Source organism: Pseudopipra pipra, chromosome 22 (genome assembly GCF_036250125.1).
Source record: "Pseudopipra pipra isolate bDixPip1 chromosome 22, bDixPip1.hap1, whole genome shotgun sequence".
Lineage (NCBI taxonomy): Eukaryota > Metazoa > Chordata > Aves > Passeriformes > Pipridae > Pseudopipra > Pseudopipra pipra.
The window spans coordinates 2,628,529-2,643,007 of NC_087570.1; the positions used below are offsets into that span (position 1 = coordinate 2,628,529).

Genomic DNA, 14,479 nt, shown 5'->3' on the forward strand with positions numbered 1-14,479 from the left:
CACTGGGTGTCTGTTTAACTCAGGAATTAGCAGGACAAGTGTCAGAAACTGCAGACTTGGCATTTTCCAGAGCTGCTCCTCCCAGCTCTGACTCTCCCGAGCCTTGAATCCACTACAAGGTGATTCTGCACCAGAATCCCTCTGCTCAGTTGGGAATGTGGTTGGATTTTAGTCTTCACTGTGCACATGTAAAAGCAGCCCCAAGCCACAGGATTAAGAGCAAACCTGGGGAACAGGAGAGGTAGGAGGGGATGGGGGGAAGCAAACTGGGCACAGTTCCAGCAGAGATGGAAGTCTGTGTGTGTGTGTTTGTGTCAGACCAGACTTTTGGGAACCGAAACCCAGCAGCAGGTGATGCTCCCAGGCAACAAGGCTGGGCCTGGGTACAGTTCTGCTGAACAAGTGCCTTTTGCACCCCAATCCCAGAGGGAATAAATGGTCTCTGAAGAGCCCAGGGCAGCTCTTTCCAGCCTGGGTGCCAGGGCTGAGCTTGCAGGATTCGTTCTCTTGGTTTTGTGGCATCCACGTGGATCCACATCAGCTCTGGAAAATAACTGGAGTCTCCTGATCCAAAGGGAAGAACAGTGAGCAGAATGAGAAGGACTGAGTGGATGATGAATTTCCTGGACGTTGAAATCTGATGGGTAAACCCTTGAAGGTTTCTAGGAACTTCAAGTTGAAGCTTGTTCTGTTGGAGAGAGTCCAGAGGAGGCACCAAGATGATCTGAGGGATGGAGGAAAGGCTGGGAGAGCTGGGATTGTTCAGCCTGGAGAAGAGAAGCTTTGGGGTGACCTGATTGTTGCCTTGCAGGGCCTGAAGGAGTGACAGGAAAGATGGAGAGAGACTGTTTCCAAGGGCCTGGAGTGGCAGGACAAGGGGGAATGACTTCAAACTGACACAGAGGGGGTTTAGATCACCCTGCCCTTGTCTCTTCTGTCTCTTTTAATTTAAAATTAAAGCCCTTCATTTTAAACAGATATGCTTGACAAAACTCCAGGCAGAGAGAGAAAAAATACTGTGGATAGAAAGAAAGGCTGGGAGAGCTGGGATTGTTCAGCCTGGAGAAGAGGAGCTTTGGGGGGACCTGACTGTGACCCCCAGTGCCTGAAGGGAGCTGACAGGACAGACAGACTGTTTCCAAGGGCCTGGAGTGGCAGGACAAGGGGGAATGGCTTCAAACTGACACAGAGGAGGTTTAGAATCATAGGTTGGTTATTAGGAAGAAATTCTTGGCTGTGAGGGTGGGGAGGGGCTGGCAGGGAATTCCCAGAGAAGCTGTGGCTGCCCCACACCTGGAAGTGTCCAAGGCCAGGTTGGATGGGACTTGGAGCAACCTGCTCTGGTGGAAGGTGTCCCTGCCCTTGGCAGGGGGTGGGACTAGATGAGCTTTAAGGTCCCTTCCCACCCAAACATTCCATGATTCCATGAATCAAACAGCCTGGCTGCGCTGAGTCCACCCAACCACTTAATTTGCTTTAATTCCCAGTTGTCCATCCCCCTGCAAACCCCTTGGAGGATCGGGCTGCACCTCACCCTCACCCTGCTGTTCTCTCCCCGCAGTCACTGCTGTCAGATTTGGTGACGTGCCCGAAATCACTTCCCCGCCCCTCCAAAAGCAGGAAGAGCGAGGCCACAAAAAGCCCAGCACCTGCCCCAGAGCCAGGGGAAGGAGCCCTGGGGCAGGACAGCCCTGCCACAGCCCACCCTGCCCTGCTTTTGGATTGTCTGCTCCAGACATGACCCTCAAATCTGGGCCCCTCAGGGCTCGGGCTCTGCTGCTGCTGTGCCTGGAGCTCTGGGCACAGCAAAGCCTGGCACTGCAGTGCCAGCCTGGGGAGAGGAAAATCACCAGCAAAGATGCAGAGAAATGCTGCCCCAAATGCATCCCGATGGAAGGTAAGGGAATCTTTGTGTCTGCCAGGGGAGGTTTGTTTGGCCGAGCGTGTCTCGAGGAGCTGGAGGTGCAGAGAGAGGTGGGAAGAGTTTCCTCTGAGCCCTAAATTCAGGAGGTGCCTTGGATCCTCCAAGGGGAAGTGGAGGGGCAGCTCTGCTGAGCAGAGACAGGACTCAGGGAACAGCTGGAGCTGTGCCAGGGGAGGTTTAGGTTGGATCTCAGGAAAAGGTCCTTCCCCCAGAGGGTGGTTGGCACTGACCAGGCTCCCCAGGGCAGTGGGCACTCACCTGTGCCCATCCCAGAATGCACACACAAGGTGATCACCAGTTCTAGCCCTTGTTCCTGTCTGATCTCAGGGTGGTGGTGAGGTGGGGTTGGATTTAGGTTGGATATTAAGAAGAAACCCTTCCCTGGGAGGGTGGGCAGGCCCTGGCACAGGTTTGCCCAGAGAAGCTGTGGCTGCCCCATCCCTGGAAGTGTCCAAGGCCAGGTTGGAGCAACCTGGGACAGTGGAAGGTGTCCCTGCCCGTGGCAGGGGGTGGAACAAGATGATTTTTACAATCCCTCCCGACCCAACCCATCGTGTGGTCCATGATTGTAACTCCCCTGTCATTTTAAGTCAAACTGAGGCAGCAGAGGTGGGAGGGGGCAGCTGCAGGACTGCCCAGGGCACAGCCTGTGTCTGGGAGGCTGCAGGACAGAGCAGAGGATTCTCATTCCCCCTTCCATGGTCCCAGGACCAACCATTCTGTCTTTAGTGCAGCCAGAGCTGAGCAGGGGGGGATTTTCAGCCAGAAGCCTCCCCAGGCTGTTGGCACTCGCTCCACACCTCCTGGAGCTCTGAAGGTCAGGGAGAGGAGGGCAGCTGGCACAGGAGGGTGTGGGCATTCCCCTGGTGATCCTGTACATTCCACCCCCAATCTCAGGAGATGATCTTTGCCGCTCTCTGTGGGTTTTTAATCACACCACTGACCCAGCCAGCATTTCCATGCAGGTTTTTTTTTCCTTTAGCAGTTACTCAGCTTCAGGATTGAGCAGATCTTTCCTTCCTAACCTTTTCTTCTTAACCTTTTCTTCTTCATCTTTTCCCTGCTGCCTCAGGGGCTTGGTGCTGTTCACTGATGGGCTCAGGAGACACGAGCAACCCTTTGCTGTCATGAACCCTCAGAACTAGAGGGGATGTTTTCTCAGGGCAAGCAAAGTTCGTGACAAAACTCCTCTGGAGGGATGGAGGGTGGGAAAGGTGCTGGTTTAATGGCTTGGGTTTAGACCCAGCTTTGCCAACAGGTGTAAAAATGTGAGTGGTGCTGCTTTGGGGCACTCCAAACGTCCCCCAGCGTGACGGCAGTGACATCTTCTGGCATCCAGCTCTTCCAGGAAGGGATTATTCCCAGCGAGGGGGATTTGTGGGCTCTGTGGAAAGGCAAATTTCAACTCTTTCTTTCTGGCAGGAGGCAACAACCTGTGCCAGGGCATCGAGGACCACAACTGCAAATGCCCCCAGGGCCACAGCTGTGGGGACAACACCTGTCTGTACTGCAGGAAGCTGCCAGAGTGTGCTGAGGGCCACGAGCTCACCAGGATTGGTAACAAACCAACACCAAACTCACTCCAAGGGTCTGCTCAAGCCTTGGAGTGTCACTGCCCTGCCCACTTCCTTATGTAGAATATATCTATAATGTGCTAGAATATATAGATAATATGCTAGAATATATATATTACATGCTTTGTTATGTTTTTAATATAATTAATATAATTAATATAATATATTAAATATAATAAATATTATATATAATATATAAATATATATTATATAAATATATATAATAAATATATATTATATATAATATTTATTATATATAAAATAATATATAATATATAATATGTATTATATATAATATATAAATAATATGCTAGAATATATATATAATATGCTAGAATATATATATTATATGCCTTGTTATGCTTTTACTATAATTAATATAATATATAATATATAATAAATATTATATATAATGTACAAATATATATATTATACAAATATATATTATATAAAATATATATTATAAATATATATAATATATAATATATATTATATATTATATATAAAATAATATATAATATATAATATTCTGTATATAAATATATATGTAAAAATATATAATATATATAAAATATATATAAATATATAAAATATATATAAATATATTATAAATTTTATTTATAGATTTATTGACATATATTTATTTATATATTTATATATTATAATATAATATATAAAATACAATATATAATAAAAATATATATTATACATATAAAATATGTATATTATGATAATAAAATATAAAATTATATAAAATATAATATATAATAATTTTTTATATATTATACAGTATATAATATCATATATAATATTATATATAATATCATATATAATATTATATATAATATTATATATAATATCATATATGATATGTAGTTATAAATAATTTTTATAGATATAAAAAATATAATATAATGTATCATGAATAAAATATAATACATATTTATATCTAGATAATATTCCTTAATATGCTTATTAAGCTCCCTTGCTTTTGGGGAGGCTCAGGGAGAAACGTGGCCTCTGTGCCAAACCCCCTCCCTTCCCTGTTTTGTACCCAACTTTCCCCTTCCTGACTGGGAGCCTTTCCCTGGGCTGCTCACACTTCCAGGGGTATTTCCCTCCTGGAACAGCCCATTGGAGCCCGGTTTAGTCCCTGTGGGCTCTGAGCTGCCCTCCTGTGCTGGCAGAGCAACCCCTGCCCCTGTGCCCTCCTGTGCTGGCAGAGCAGCCCCTGCCCCTGTGCCCTCCTGTGCTGGCAGAGCAGCCCCTGCCCCTGTGCCCTCCTGTGCTGGCAGAGCAGCCCCTGCCCCTGTGCCCTCCTGTGCTGGCAGAGCAGCCCCTGCCCCTGTGCCCTCCTGTGCTGGCAGCTCAACCCCTGCCCCTGTGCCCTCCTGTGCTGGCAGAGCAGCCCCTGCCCCTGTGCCCTCCCCAGGGGCTGCTCCATCCCCGCAGGGAATTCCCGCTGCTCCGATCCCCCCTTTCCGCGCAGGATCCGAGCACCGACCCTTCCCCTTCTCTCTTCCTGCAGGACACACAGATTTCACATTCCGGTGTAAACCCTGCGAGACGGGAACTTATTCCAGCGTGAAGAATGGCTGGTGCAGGAACTGGACTGAGTATGGATTTACTGACATTGCCCTGCTCGGGAAATAGGCAGTAGAATGAGAATGGGAATCATCATTACTAGATAATATTATACAGTAATTAATATGAATTATTATTTAGATCATTATATTATTAATATTATCTTATTATTTAAATATAATCTTAACTGTATTAATATTAAATTACTATATAATATTATATATAATATATATAATATATATATTATATATATAATTATATCTAATATATAATGTATATATATTATATATATAATATTTTATATATAATATATATTAATATATATAATAATACATTATAATATATATAATATATATAATATATATAATATAATATATATTACTATATAATGTATAATATTATATAGTAATTTAATATTAATTATTATTTAGATTATTATTATATTTTTAGATTATTATTTAAATATAATCTTAATACTATTTATATTAAATTAATAATCTGAAATAGTTATTATTACTTAATAATGCTAATTATTATTAATGACTATGCATTAATGTTTTAATAATTATCTAATTATTAAAATAATATTAAAATATAAATTTAATTAATATCTAAACAATATTAGTATTGTTAATATATTAAAAGTAACATTAAATAATATTTAAATAATATTAATATTATCAATATATTTAAATTAATATTAATTAACATTTAAATACTCAAAAATATTTTTAATTATTATTAATTATTAATTAACATTTAAAGAGCAATTAAAATATTTAATGCTGACGTTGCAAAACAAAACCCAATCAAAGACAAGATCACCAATGAGATGAACTGATGAGCTTTTTAAATGAATCCAGCTGTGTCTCTTTAGGCTTTTTAGTCAGTCTCAAAGCAGAACTTAAGACAAACTGCTGGGTTTTCAACTTGCTTCCAAGTCAAGCTCAGACTGATGGAAAAATTATTCCAGACAGGGACATTATTCCAAACTGGAAACAAAGAGAGTAAAGAAAATGGGAATATAAAGCAGTTGTGACGTGGGGGAACAGCCACAACTTGACCTGCACTGCTGAAAAAGGGGATTAAGGGAAACCAGCTGTGGGAGGAGGGAGGGGAAGGAAAAAGGGGAGCCAAGAGAGGAAGGAGGGGAAAACAGGGAGAAGGGCAAACAGGGAGAAGGGCAAACAGGGCTATTCCAAACGTGCCTCTTGTTCTTCTTGCAGCTGTGAGAGCTCGGGGTTTGTGACCCTCAGCCGAGGCAACAGCACCCACAACTCCAAGTGTGGCGTCCCTGCTTCTCCCAAGGATGTGGAGCAAGGTACCTGCTCCCAGAGATTTGCTCCTTTGGGAATTCCCCTGGGGCTCTTTCTCCCCCCACCTTCTCCCAGAGATCTGCTCCTTTGGGAATTCCCCTGGGGCTCTTTCTCCCCCGGAGCGTGCTGCCATGGAAGCTTTGGGAATTCCAGCCGTGTTCCCTGCGAGTTTAACCGTGGAATTGTTGACCTGGGCAAAGATCCAAAGCTCTGCCAGTGCCCCAGGTAGAGGAGAGCCCAGTTATCCTTGGGCAGAGCACATTTATTTGAGTTTTCCACCGGAATGCTCTGTCTGTTTTGCCGGGGTTTCTCGGGAAAACAATGGCTTGGCTCCCTAACAAGTGTTGCCTGAGCCCAGGGCGCCCAGATCTGGAATTCCACGGCTCAAATGACAGGGTTTGGGGGGCCTGAGGCCCCCAAGCTCCTCTGCTCCTGCCCTTTCCCACCCCCCTGGCCCTCCAGGGAATTGCTGCCTCTCGGATCCGGGCCCGTTATCCAAAAACCTTCTCAGTTCTGCTGAGACAAACTGCAAAAATGATGCTGCTTTCAGCTCCTGGGAGGCAAACACAGGGCTGAAAATCTGGCTTGTTGAGGTGCTGGGCAGGAAACATTGAACCCCAACCCTTCCAAAAAACCAGAGGAGACAGAACAAGTGGGAGAGACCTTGAACAAGGAAGAGATGGGGAGGGGGGGTTTGCAGGAATGGTTCTCACAGGCAGTGATCCCTGGGGGTCCCTCCCAACTCAGCATATTCTGCCTTCTATTTCTAATTTCTATTTCTTATTTCTTATTTCTAATTTCTATTTCTATTTCTATTTTTGTTTCTGTTTCTATTTCTGTTTGCATTTCTATTTCTGTTTCTATTTCTGTTTATATTTCTCTTTCTGTTTATATTTCTATTTCTGTTTCTATTTCTATTTCTGTTTATATTTCTATTTCTATTTCCATTTCTATTTCCATTTCGTTATCTATTTCCCTTCCCCTTTCCTTTCCCCTTTCCCTTCCCCTTTCCCTTCCCCTTCCCCTTTTCTTTTCCCTTCCCCTTTCCCTTTCCTTTTTTTTTTACTTCCTTTTCTTTTTTCACTCCCTTTCCTGATTTCTTTCCCTTTTCCCCCTTTTATTCCTCCCTTTCTCCCTTCCTTTATTATCCCACAACCCCACCACACCCTTGACTTGGAACTCGCCCTCTTTCCTCAGGAACTCATTTTCCCCCAAAAAACTAAATGAACACCTAAACTTCCTTAAAATATCTCTCCTTTAACAACAGCCTGGGCACATAATTCCTTAATTCTGATTAAATCTCTTTAATTGCAGCTCTCCTGCCCTCCAGCTCCCTGTCCACCACCATCCTGGCCATCCTGACGGCCGTGGCCGTGTTCGTGCTCATCCTGCTCACCTTCCTCCTGCACTTCTGCATCTGGACCCTGAAGGACAAATATTTCGCAGCTGAGGGTAAGGACACCCTCGGGGGCTCTCCAGGAGGCTGAGTGGGATCAATGAAGCTGGAATAAATGGAATTCATATGGATTTACCAAGCGGGTTTGGGGGCGGGTCGCTGAGTGTCACTCAGGTCACACCACAGGGTGGGAAAGGGATCATCCCGTCCAACCCCACTGACAGAGGGCAGGGTGAGATGGGATTTTGGGACAAGAATCCTTCCCTGGGAGGGTGATGAAGCCCTGGAATGGATTGCCCAGAGGATTTCCCATCCCTGGAAGTGTCCAAGGCCAGCTTGGAGCAACCTGCTCTAAGGGAAGGCGTGGAGCAGGTTTAACATCCCTTCCAACCCAACCCGTGCCACGATCCCACCAGTTCCATCCTTCCCTGTTTTTGGGAAGGTCTTTGGGACCCCCGAGGTGTGTGGAGACTGAGTATGGATTTATTGACATTTCCCTGCTTTGAAAATAGGCATTAGAATAATAATAGTATAATAATAATAATCATTACTATGTAATATTATATAGTAATTAATATTCATTATTATTTAAACATCAACTTAATATTGTTGATATTAAACTAATAATTTAAATTTATTATTCATTAATATGATTAATATTCAATTAATTAAATTAAATCCTGAGCGGGTTTGGGGGTGGGTTGCTGAGTGTCACTCAAGTCACACCACAGGGTGGGAAGGGGATCATCCCTTCCAACCCCACTGACAGAGGGCAGGGTGAGATGGGATATCAGGAAATAAATCCTTCCCTGGGAGGGTGGTGATGTCCTGGAATGGATTCCCCATCCCTGGAAGTGTCCAAGGCCAGCTTGGAGCAACCTGCTCTAAGGGAAGGCACAGAGTGGGTTTAAAATCCCGTCCAACCCCACTGACAGAGGGCAGGGTGAGATGGGATATTGGGACAAGAATCCTTCCCTGGGAGGGTGGTGATGTCCTGAAATGGATTCCCCATCCCTGGAAGTGTCCAAGGCCAGCTTGGAGCAACCTGCTCTAAGGGAAGGCGTGGAGCAGGTTTAACATCCCTTCCAACCCAACCCGTGCCACGATCCCACCAGTTCCATCCTTCCCTCTTTTTGGGAAGGTCTTTGGGACCCCCGAGGTGTGTGGAGACTGAGTATGGATTTATTGATATTTCCCTGCTTTGAAAATAGGCATTAGAATAATAATAGTATAATAATAATAATCATTACTATGTAATATTATATAGTAATTAATATTCATTATTATTTAAACATCAACTTAATATTGTTGATATTAAACTAATAATTTAAATTTATTATTCATTAATATGATTAATATTCAATTAATTAAATTAAATACTGAGCGGGTTAGGGGGTGGGTTGCTGAGTGTCACTCAGGTCACACCACAGGGTGGGAAGGGGATCATCCCGTCCAACCCCACTGACAGAGGGCAGGGTGAGATGGGATATTGGGGGAAAAAAATCCTTCCCTGGGAGGGTGGTGATGTCCTGGAATGGATTCCCCATCCCTGGAAGTGTCCAAGGCCAGCTTGGAGCAACCTGCTCTAAGGGAAGGCACAGAGTGGGTTTAAAATCCCTTCCAACCCCACTGACAGAGGGCAGGGTGAGATGGGATATTGGGGGAAAAAAATCCTTCCCTTGGAGGGTGATGAGACCCTGGAATGGATTCCCCACCCCTGGAAGTGTCCAAGGCCAGCTTGGAGCAACCTGTTCTAAGGGAAGGCGTGGGGCGGGTTTAAAATCCCTTCCAACCCAACCCTTGCCACGATCCCACCAGTTCCATCCTTCCCTCTTTTTGGGAAGGTCTTGGGGCCCCCCGAGGTGTGTGGAGACCCTCGTGGGTGCAGTTGCTGTCCTTGTTCTCACTGCAGACGTGGACCATCACTTCCCTAGGCCGCCGGCGGCTCCGCAGCTCCCGGAGACCTCCAGCATCCAGTTCCCCGAGGAAGAGCACGGAGGAAAGACGGCCGAGGAAAAGCTTTCCATGCTGTCCCTCAAAGTCTCCAACGAGCTCTCCAACAGATAAACTGCCCTGGAGCTGAGCTTTCCCAAAGCAACAGGAGGAAGGGGATGGGCTGTGAAGCATCAGGAGACCTGCGGCGAGGAGGAGGAGGAAGAGCGGCTTTTTGGGGCATTTTGGGGCTTTGCTCTCAACAAACCTGGCTTTGGGAAATGAAAATCCTGCTGATTCAGGCTGGCATTCATTCCTGAGGGTGCTCTCCCAGCTTTTCCCTTTTCCAGAGTGATGCCCCCAGGAAGGGAATAGGGCACAGGGAGAAGGAATATTCTTATTCCCTCATTTATCCCCGAGCTGCTTTTCCCTCCTGAAAACCACCCTCCTGGTGTCCCTCTGCCCCCATTCCAGCCTCTCCTCTGCCATCCCAGCACAAGGTGCTGCTCAGGCCCAGTTCTCAGGGCACAGAGGTTCCCTTGGGAAGCCACAGAATTTGCAGGGAAACCAGGGATAAAAAAAAAAGGGAGTAATTCTTGTTGTCCTGTCCCTCAGCAATCCCTGTACCTGGAATATTGGCTCCCAAAAGGGACACTTCCCAACACCTCAAATGAGGACCAACCTGCCCATTGGCTTGAATGAGTTTATAGAGCAGGAAAAGACAGTGGAAAACAGGGAAAAGCCCAGCACTGATGGGTTTTTTCCCCCTTGCCCCTGAAGAAAAAGAACAAAAGCTTTTTTTTTTTAATGTTAGATTAGTGCTCCTCCAGTTTCCTGGAGCTGGAAATGAATTATTCTGCCCGAATTTCGAGGGGCAGCTGGACTTGGCTGCTTTCTGACACTGGTTTCAAACAAGGCTCTACCCTTTGGCTTCAAATAGTTGAGTCTTTTTTAAATACAATTATTTTTTGTGCTGTGTGACTGCATTCAAAGCTCCTTTTGCCTTCTGGTGGAAGCTGCTTGGGGTTGGACACTCCTGACAGAATCAGCTCGAGGCAAAAACGACTCTTTTGAGTTTCAAAAGGGACTTTTCACTCGCCAAAATAACTTTTCAGCCTCCACGGGGGGGGGGGGGGGGGGTATAAATCCTTCCCAGCATCAGCTCCCTCCTTAGAGATCCCAGAAACAGGATTTAATTCTGAATTAAACCCTGCCAGATAAGGGAGTTGGTGTTAATCACCCCAGAGGGGATTATTCCAGGTAGGAATGACAGGCAGAGAACCCTAAAACCTGGGCCAGGTTGTTATCCCAGCCAGCTCAGAGGGACTGGATCACTCTTGGATCCATGGAATTATGGACCAGTTTGGGTTGGAAGGGAAAAATCATCTCATGCCACTGAGGTGACTCAGGGAATCCAGCCCACAACTCATTTAGGGCAGAGAGGAAGAGCTAATTAGTTAAAATTCACCTTGTCCATCATGATCCAGAGGAATTCCCGCCTCTCCAACATTCCTGCACTGCCACATCTCCCTGGATTCTTTAGGAATCCCATCCTGCCTCCCAGCTCCTCCAGACACTCTCAGCTGGCCTTTCCTGACCCTTCCCCCGAGGAGGTCTTGGAAATCCTGAATAAAAGATTCATTTTATCCCTCATGGGCATGGTTTTATTGCTGAATATCCCCTTATTGCTGAATATTCCATTGCTGAATATTCCCTTATTGCTGAATATTCCCTTATTGCTGGAATATATTTTATTTTATTTTATTTTATTTTATTTTATTTTATTTTATTTTATTTTATTTTATTTTATTTTATTTTATTTTATTTTATTTTATTTTATTTTATTTTATTTTATTTTATTTTATTTTATTTTATTTTATTTTATTTTATTTTATTTTATTTTATTTTATTTTATTTTATTTTATTTTATTTTATTTTATTTATTTTATTTTTTTATTTTATTTTATTTTATTTTATTTTATTTTATTTTATTTTATTTTATTTTATTTTATTTTATTTTATTTTATTTTATTTTATTTTATTTTATTTTATTTTATTTTATTCCTGGAAAATTGTATTTTATTTTATTCCTGGAAAATTGTATTTTATTTTATTCCTGACAAATTTCATTTTATTTTATTCCTGACAAATTTCATTTTATTTTATTCCTGACAAATTTCATTTTATTTTAATCCTGACAAATTTAATTTGATTTTATTCCTGACAAATTTCATTTTATTTCACTCCCGACAAATTTCATTTTATTTTATTCCCGACAAATTTCTATTTTATCCCTGACAAATTTTATTTTATTTTATTCCTGACAAATTTCATTTTTTTTATTTAGTTTTCAACCCAATTCTTTTGTCACTGAATTTTCAACCAAATTCTTTTTTTATTGAATTTTCAATCAAGTTCTTTTGTCACTGAAGTTTCAACCCAATCCTTCTGTCATTGAATTGACACTGAATCTTTTTTTTACTGAATTTGCAACCGAATTCTTTTGTCGTTAAATTTGACACTGAATTCTCTTGTCACTGAATTTTCAACTGAATTCCTTTGTTATTGAATTTTCATCTAAGTTCTTTTGTCACTGAATTTTCAACCCAACTCTTCTTTTAATTGAATTTTCAACCACATTCTTTTGTTATTGAATTTCCAACCGAATTCTTTTGTTGTTGAACTTGACACTGAATCTTTTTTTATCGAATTTTCAACCGAATTCTTTTGTCACTGAATTTGACACTGAATCTTTTTTTTATTTAATTTTCAACCGAATTCTTTTGTCGTTGAATTTGACACTGAATTCTTTTATCACTGAATTTTCAACCCAATTCTTTTTTTTAATTGAATTTGCAACCAAATCCTTCTGTCACTGAATTTGATACCGAATCCTTTTGTCATTGAATTTTTCAATCCAATCCTTTTCTCACTGAATTTTCAACTAAATTTTTTTTTATTGAATTTTCAACCCAATTCTTTTTTTATTGAATTTTCAACCCAATTCTTCTGTCGTTGAATTTTCAACCAAATTCTTTTTTTAATCGAATTTTCAACCAAATCCCTTTGTCATTGAATTTGCAACCAAATTGGTTTTTTACTGAATTTGCAACCCAATCCTTTTGTCACTGAATTTGACACTGAATCTTTTTTTTTTTATCGAATTTGCAACCGAATTCTTTTGTCACTGAATTCTTTTGTCACTGAATTTTCACCCCAACCCGTTTGTCACCGAACGTGCCTCTCAGCACTTGCACTTCTTTCCCTTCCTGCCTCCCCCTCTCTCATTTCCTGACCCTTCCCTCCCCCAGCTTTTTAGCAGGAAACTGCGGCCGACAAAGTGTTTCCTGCAGAGAAACAGCAACTTTTTGGGTTCAGAAACCCTCCAAGGGCGTGAGGAATAAATTCTGAGTGCCCTGGGGAAGCCTGGCTGAGGTTCACGAGGCTTTTTGGGGGCATTGAGGGGTCAGTGAAGATGGAAACAGGCTGAGCTGGGCCTGATTATTCCAGGGAAATTCAGATTTTTCCCGCCCTACCTGGAAGAGCAGTTCCACTTTCTGCTTGCCCAACCACCTGGCTCCTTGATGGGAAAACCAAGCCCTTTTCCTGGCTGCTCAAAACTCCAATTCCGAGGGAAAAGGAAAGCTCCTGGCTCAGAGCTGAGAGCTTGGAAAGAGAGTTTCAGTTTCCCTCAGAAAGAACAATATTTATTGTGCCCTTGCCCTGATGTTTGACTCGGATGGTGGCTGAATTTTTAGCTCAGATCACAGAGTTTAGGGGGGTTTGTGGTGGTTGGAGAGCCCCAAAAATCCGATTTCCAAGGCCAAGCCCCCCTCCCACAACTCACCCCAGCAGGAGAGGGGTTTTCCAGGCACAACACAAGACTCAATATGGGGGAAAAGGGAATTATATTTCAGTTATTCCCCAAATCATCTCACCTCTAGGCCCTCTGGCTCCTGGGGGGGGCAATTTCAAACCAAGACAAGTTTTAAAGTCCTGGTTTAAACTGCAGGTCGATCTGGGCTGGAGGGTAAAATAAAAAGGGTTCTCTCTCAAATTATTGACATTCAGAGAAATGCCTAAAAAACTTTTGGTTTTCTCAAATCTCTTTTCAAAGGAGAAAACAAAATCTCCCTGAAAAACACCCCGAAGGTTTTAGAGGCGAAGCAAAAGTTAGAAACGGAGGGAATTAAGAAATTCGACATTTCATTCAACTTAATTGCCTAAACAATTGTTTAACGTGTTAAAGAGTTAAAGAGTTTAACGTTTTGAAGAGTTAAAGAGTTTGACGTTTTAAAGAGTTAAAAGGTGATCTGGAGAATCCCCGAGGCTGGAAAAGCCCTCCAAGATCGAGTCCAGCCATTAATCTCACCACCCAAGTGGCACATCCAGATGTTTTTGGAAGCCCCTCCGTGTCCAACACATCGATTTTTTCCCCCTTTTTTTCCCCTTGGAGACCTTGGAGAGGAAAACCCGCTTTGCAGGCGCCAACAGAGGGCACCGACGTTCCACACGTTTTTCTCGGCGAGCTCCTTCTTCTCCCTAAAATGTTCTTTTTTTCCTCCTCAAAGCTCGCCCCCGAACCTTCGGTGCGCAGGAAATGCAGGACTGAGCCAGGGCTTTGTTCTGCTGCTGAGGGAAAGGGAAAAAAAAGAGGAACAACCCACCTTTAGTTCATTTAATTGTCTTTTAGTTCATGGAATTGGGTGAGTCTTTGCTGGAGCTCACGGAGAGGGGAACTAAACATCCCACT

The 14,479-nt window shown here is 42.9% G+C and overlaps 1 protein-coding gene across 2 annotated transcripts; it reads left to right on the forward strand.

Annotated features, from left to right (window-relative positions):
- The first annotated feature begins 1,306 nt into the window (after positions 1 to 1,306).
- TNFRSF18 (TNF receptor superfamily member 18) lies at positions 1,307 to 11,372 on the forward strand. 2 transcript variants are annotated; one of them, XM_064678466.1, is made up of 6 exons: positions 1,307 to 1,897; positions 3,347 to 3,481; positions 5,027 to 5,114; positions 6,309 to 6,403; positions 7,713 to 7,850; positions 9,729 to 11,372. In XM_064678466.1, the coding sequence occupies exons 1-6, from the start codon at positions 1,738 to 1,740 to the stop codon at positions 9,875 to 9,877; spliced, it is 765 nt and encodes a 254-aa protein (XP_064534536.1). In that variant the 5' UTR covers positions 1,307 to 1,737; the 3' UTR covers positions 9,878 to 11,372. The 2 variants fall into 2 exon arrangements, with proteins under 2 accessions (XP_064534536.1, XP_064534535.1); XM_064678465.1 differs by having other exon boundaries at positions 1,314 to 1,897; positions 9,707 to 11,372.
- Positions 11,373 to 14,479: the final 3,107 nt, after the last annotated feature.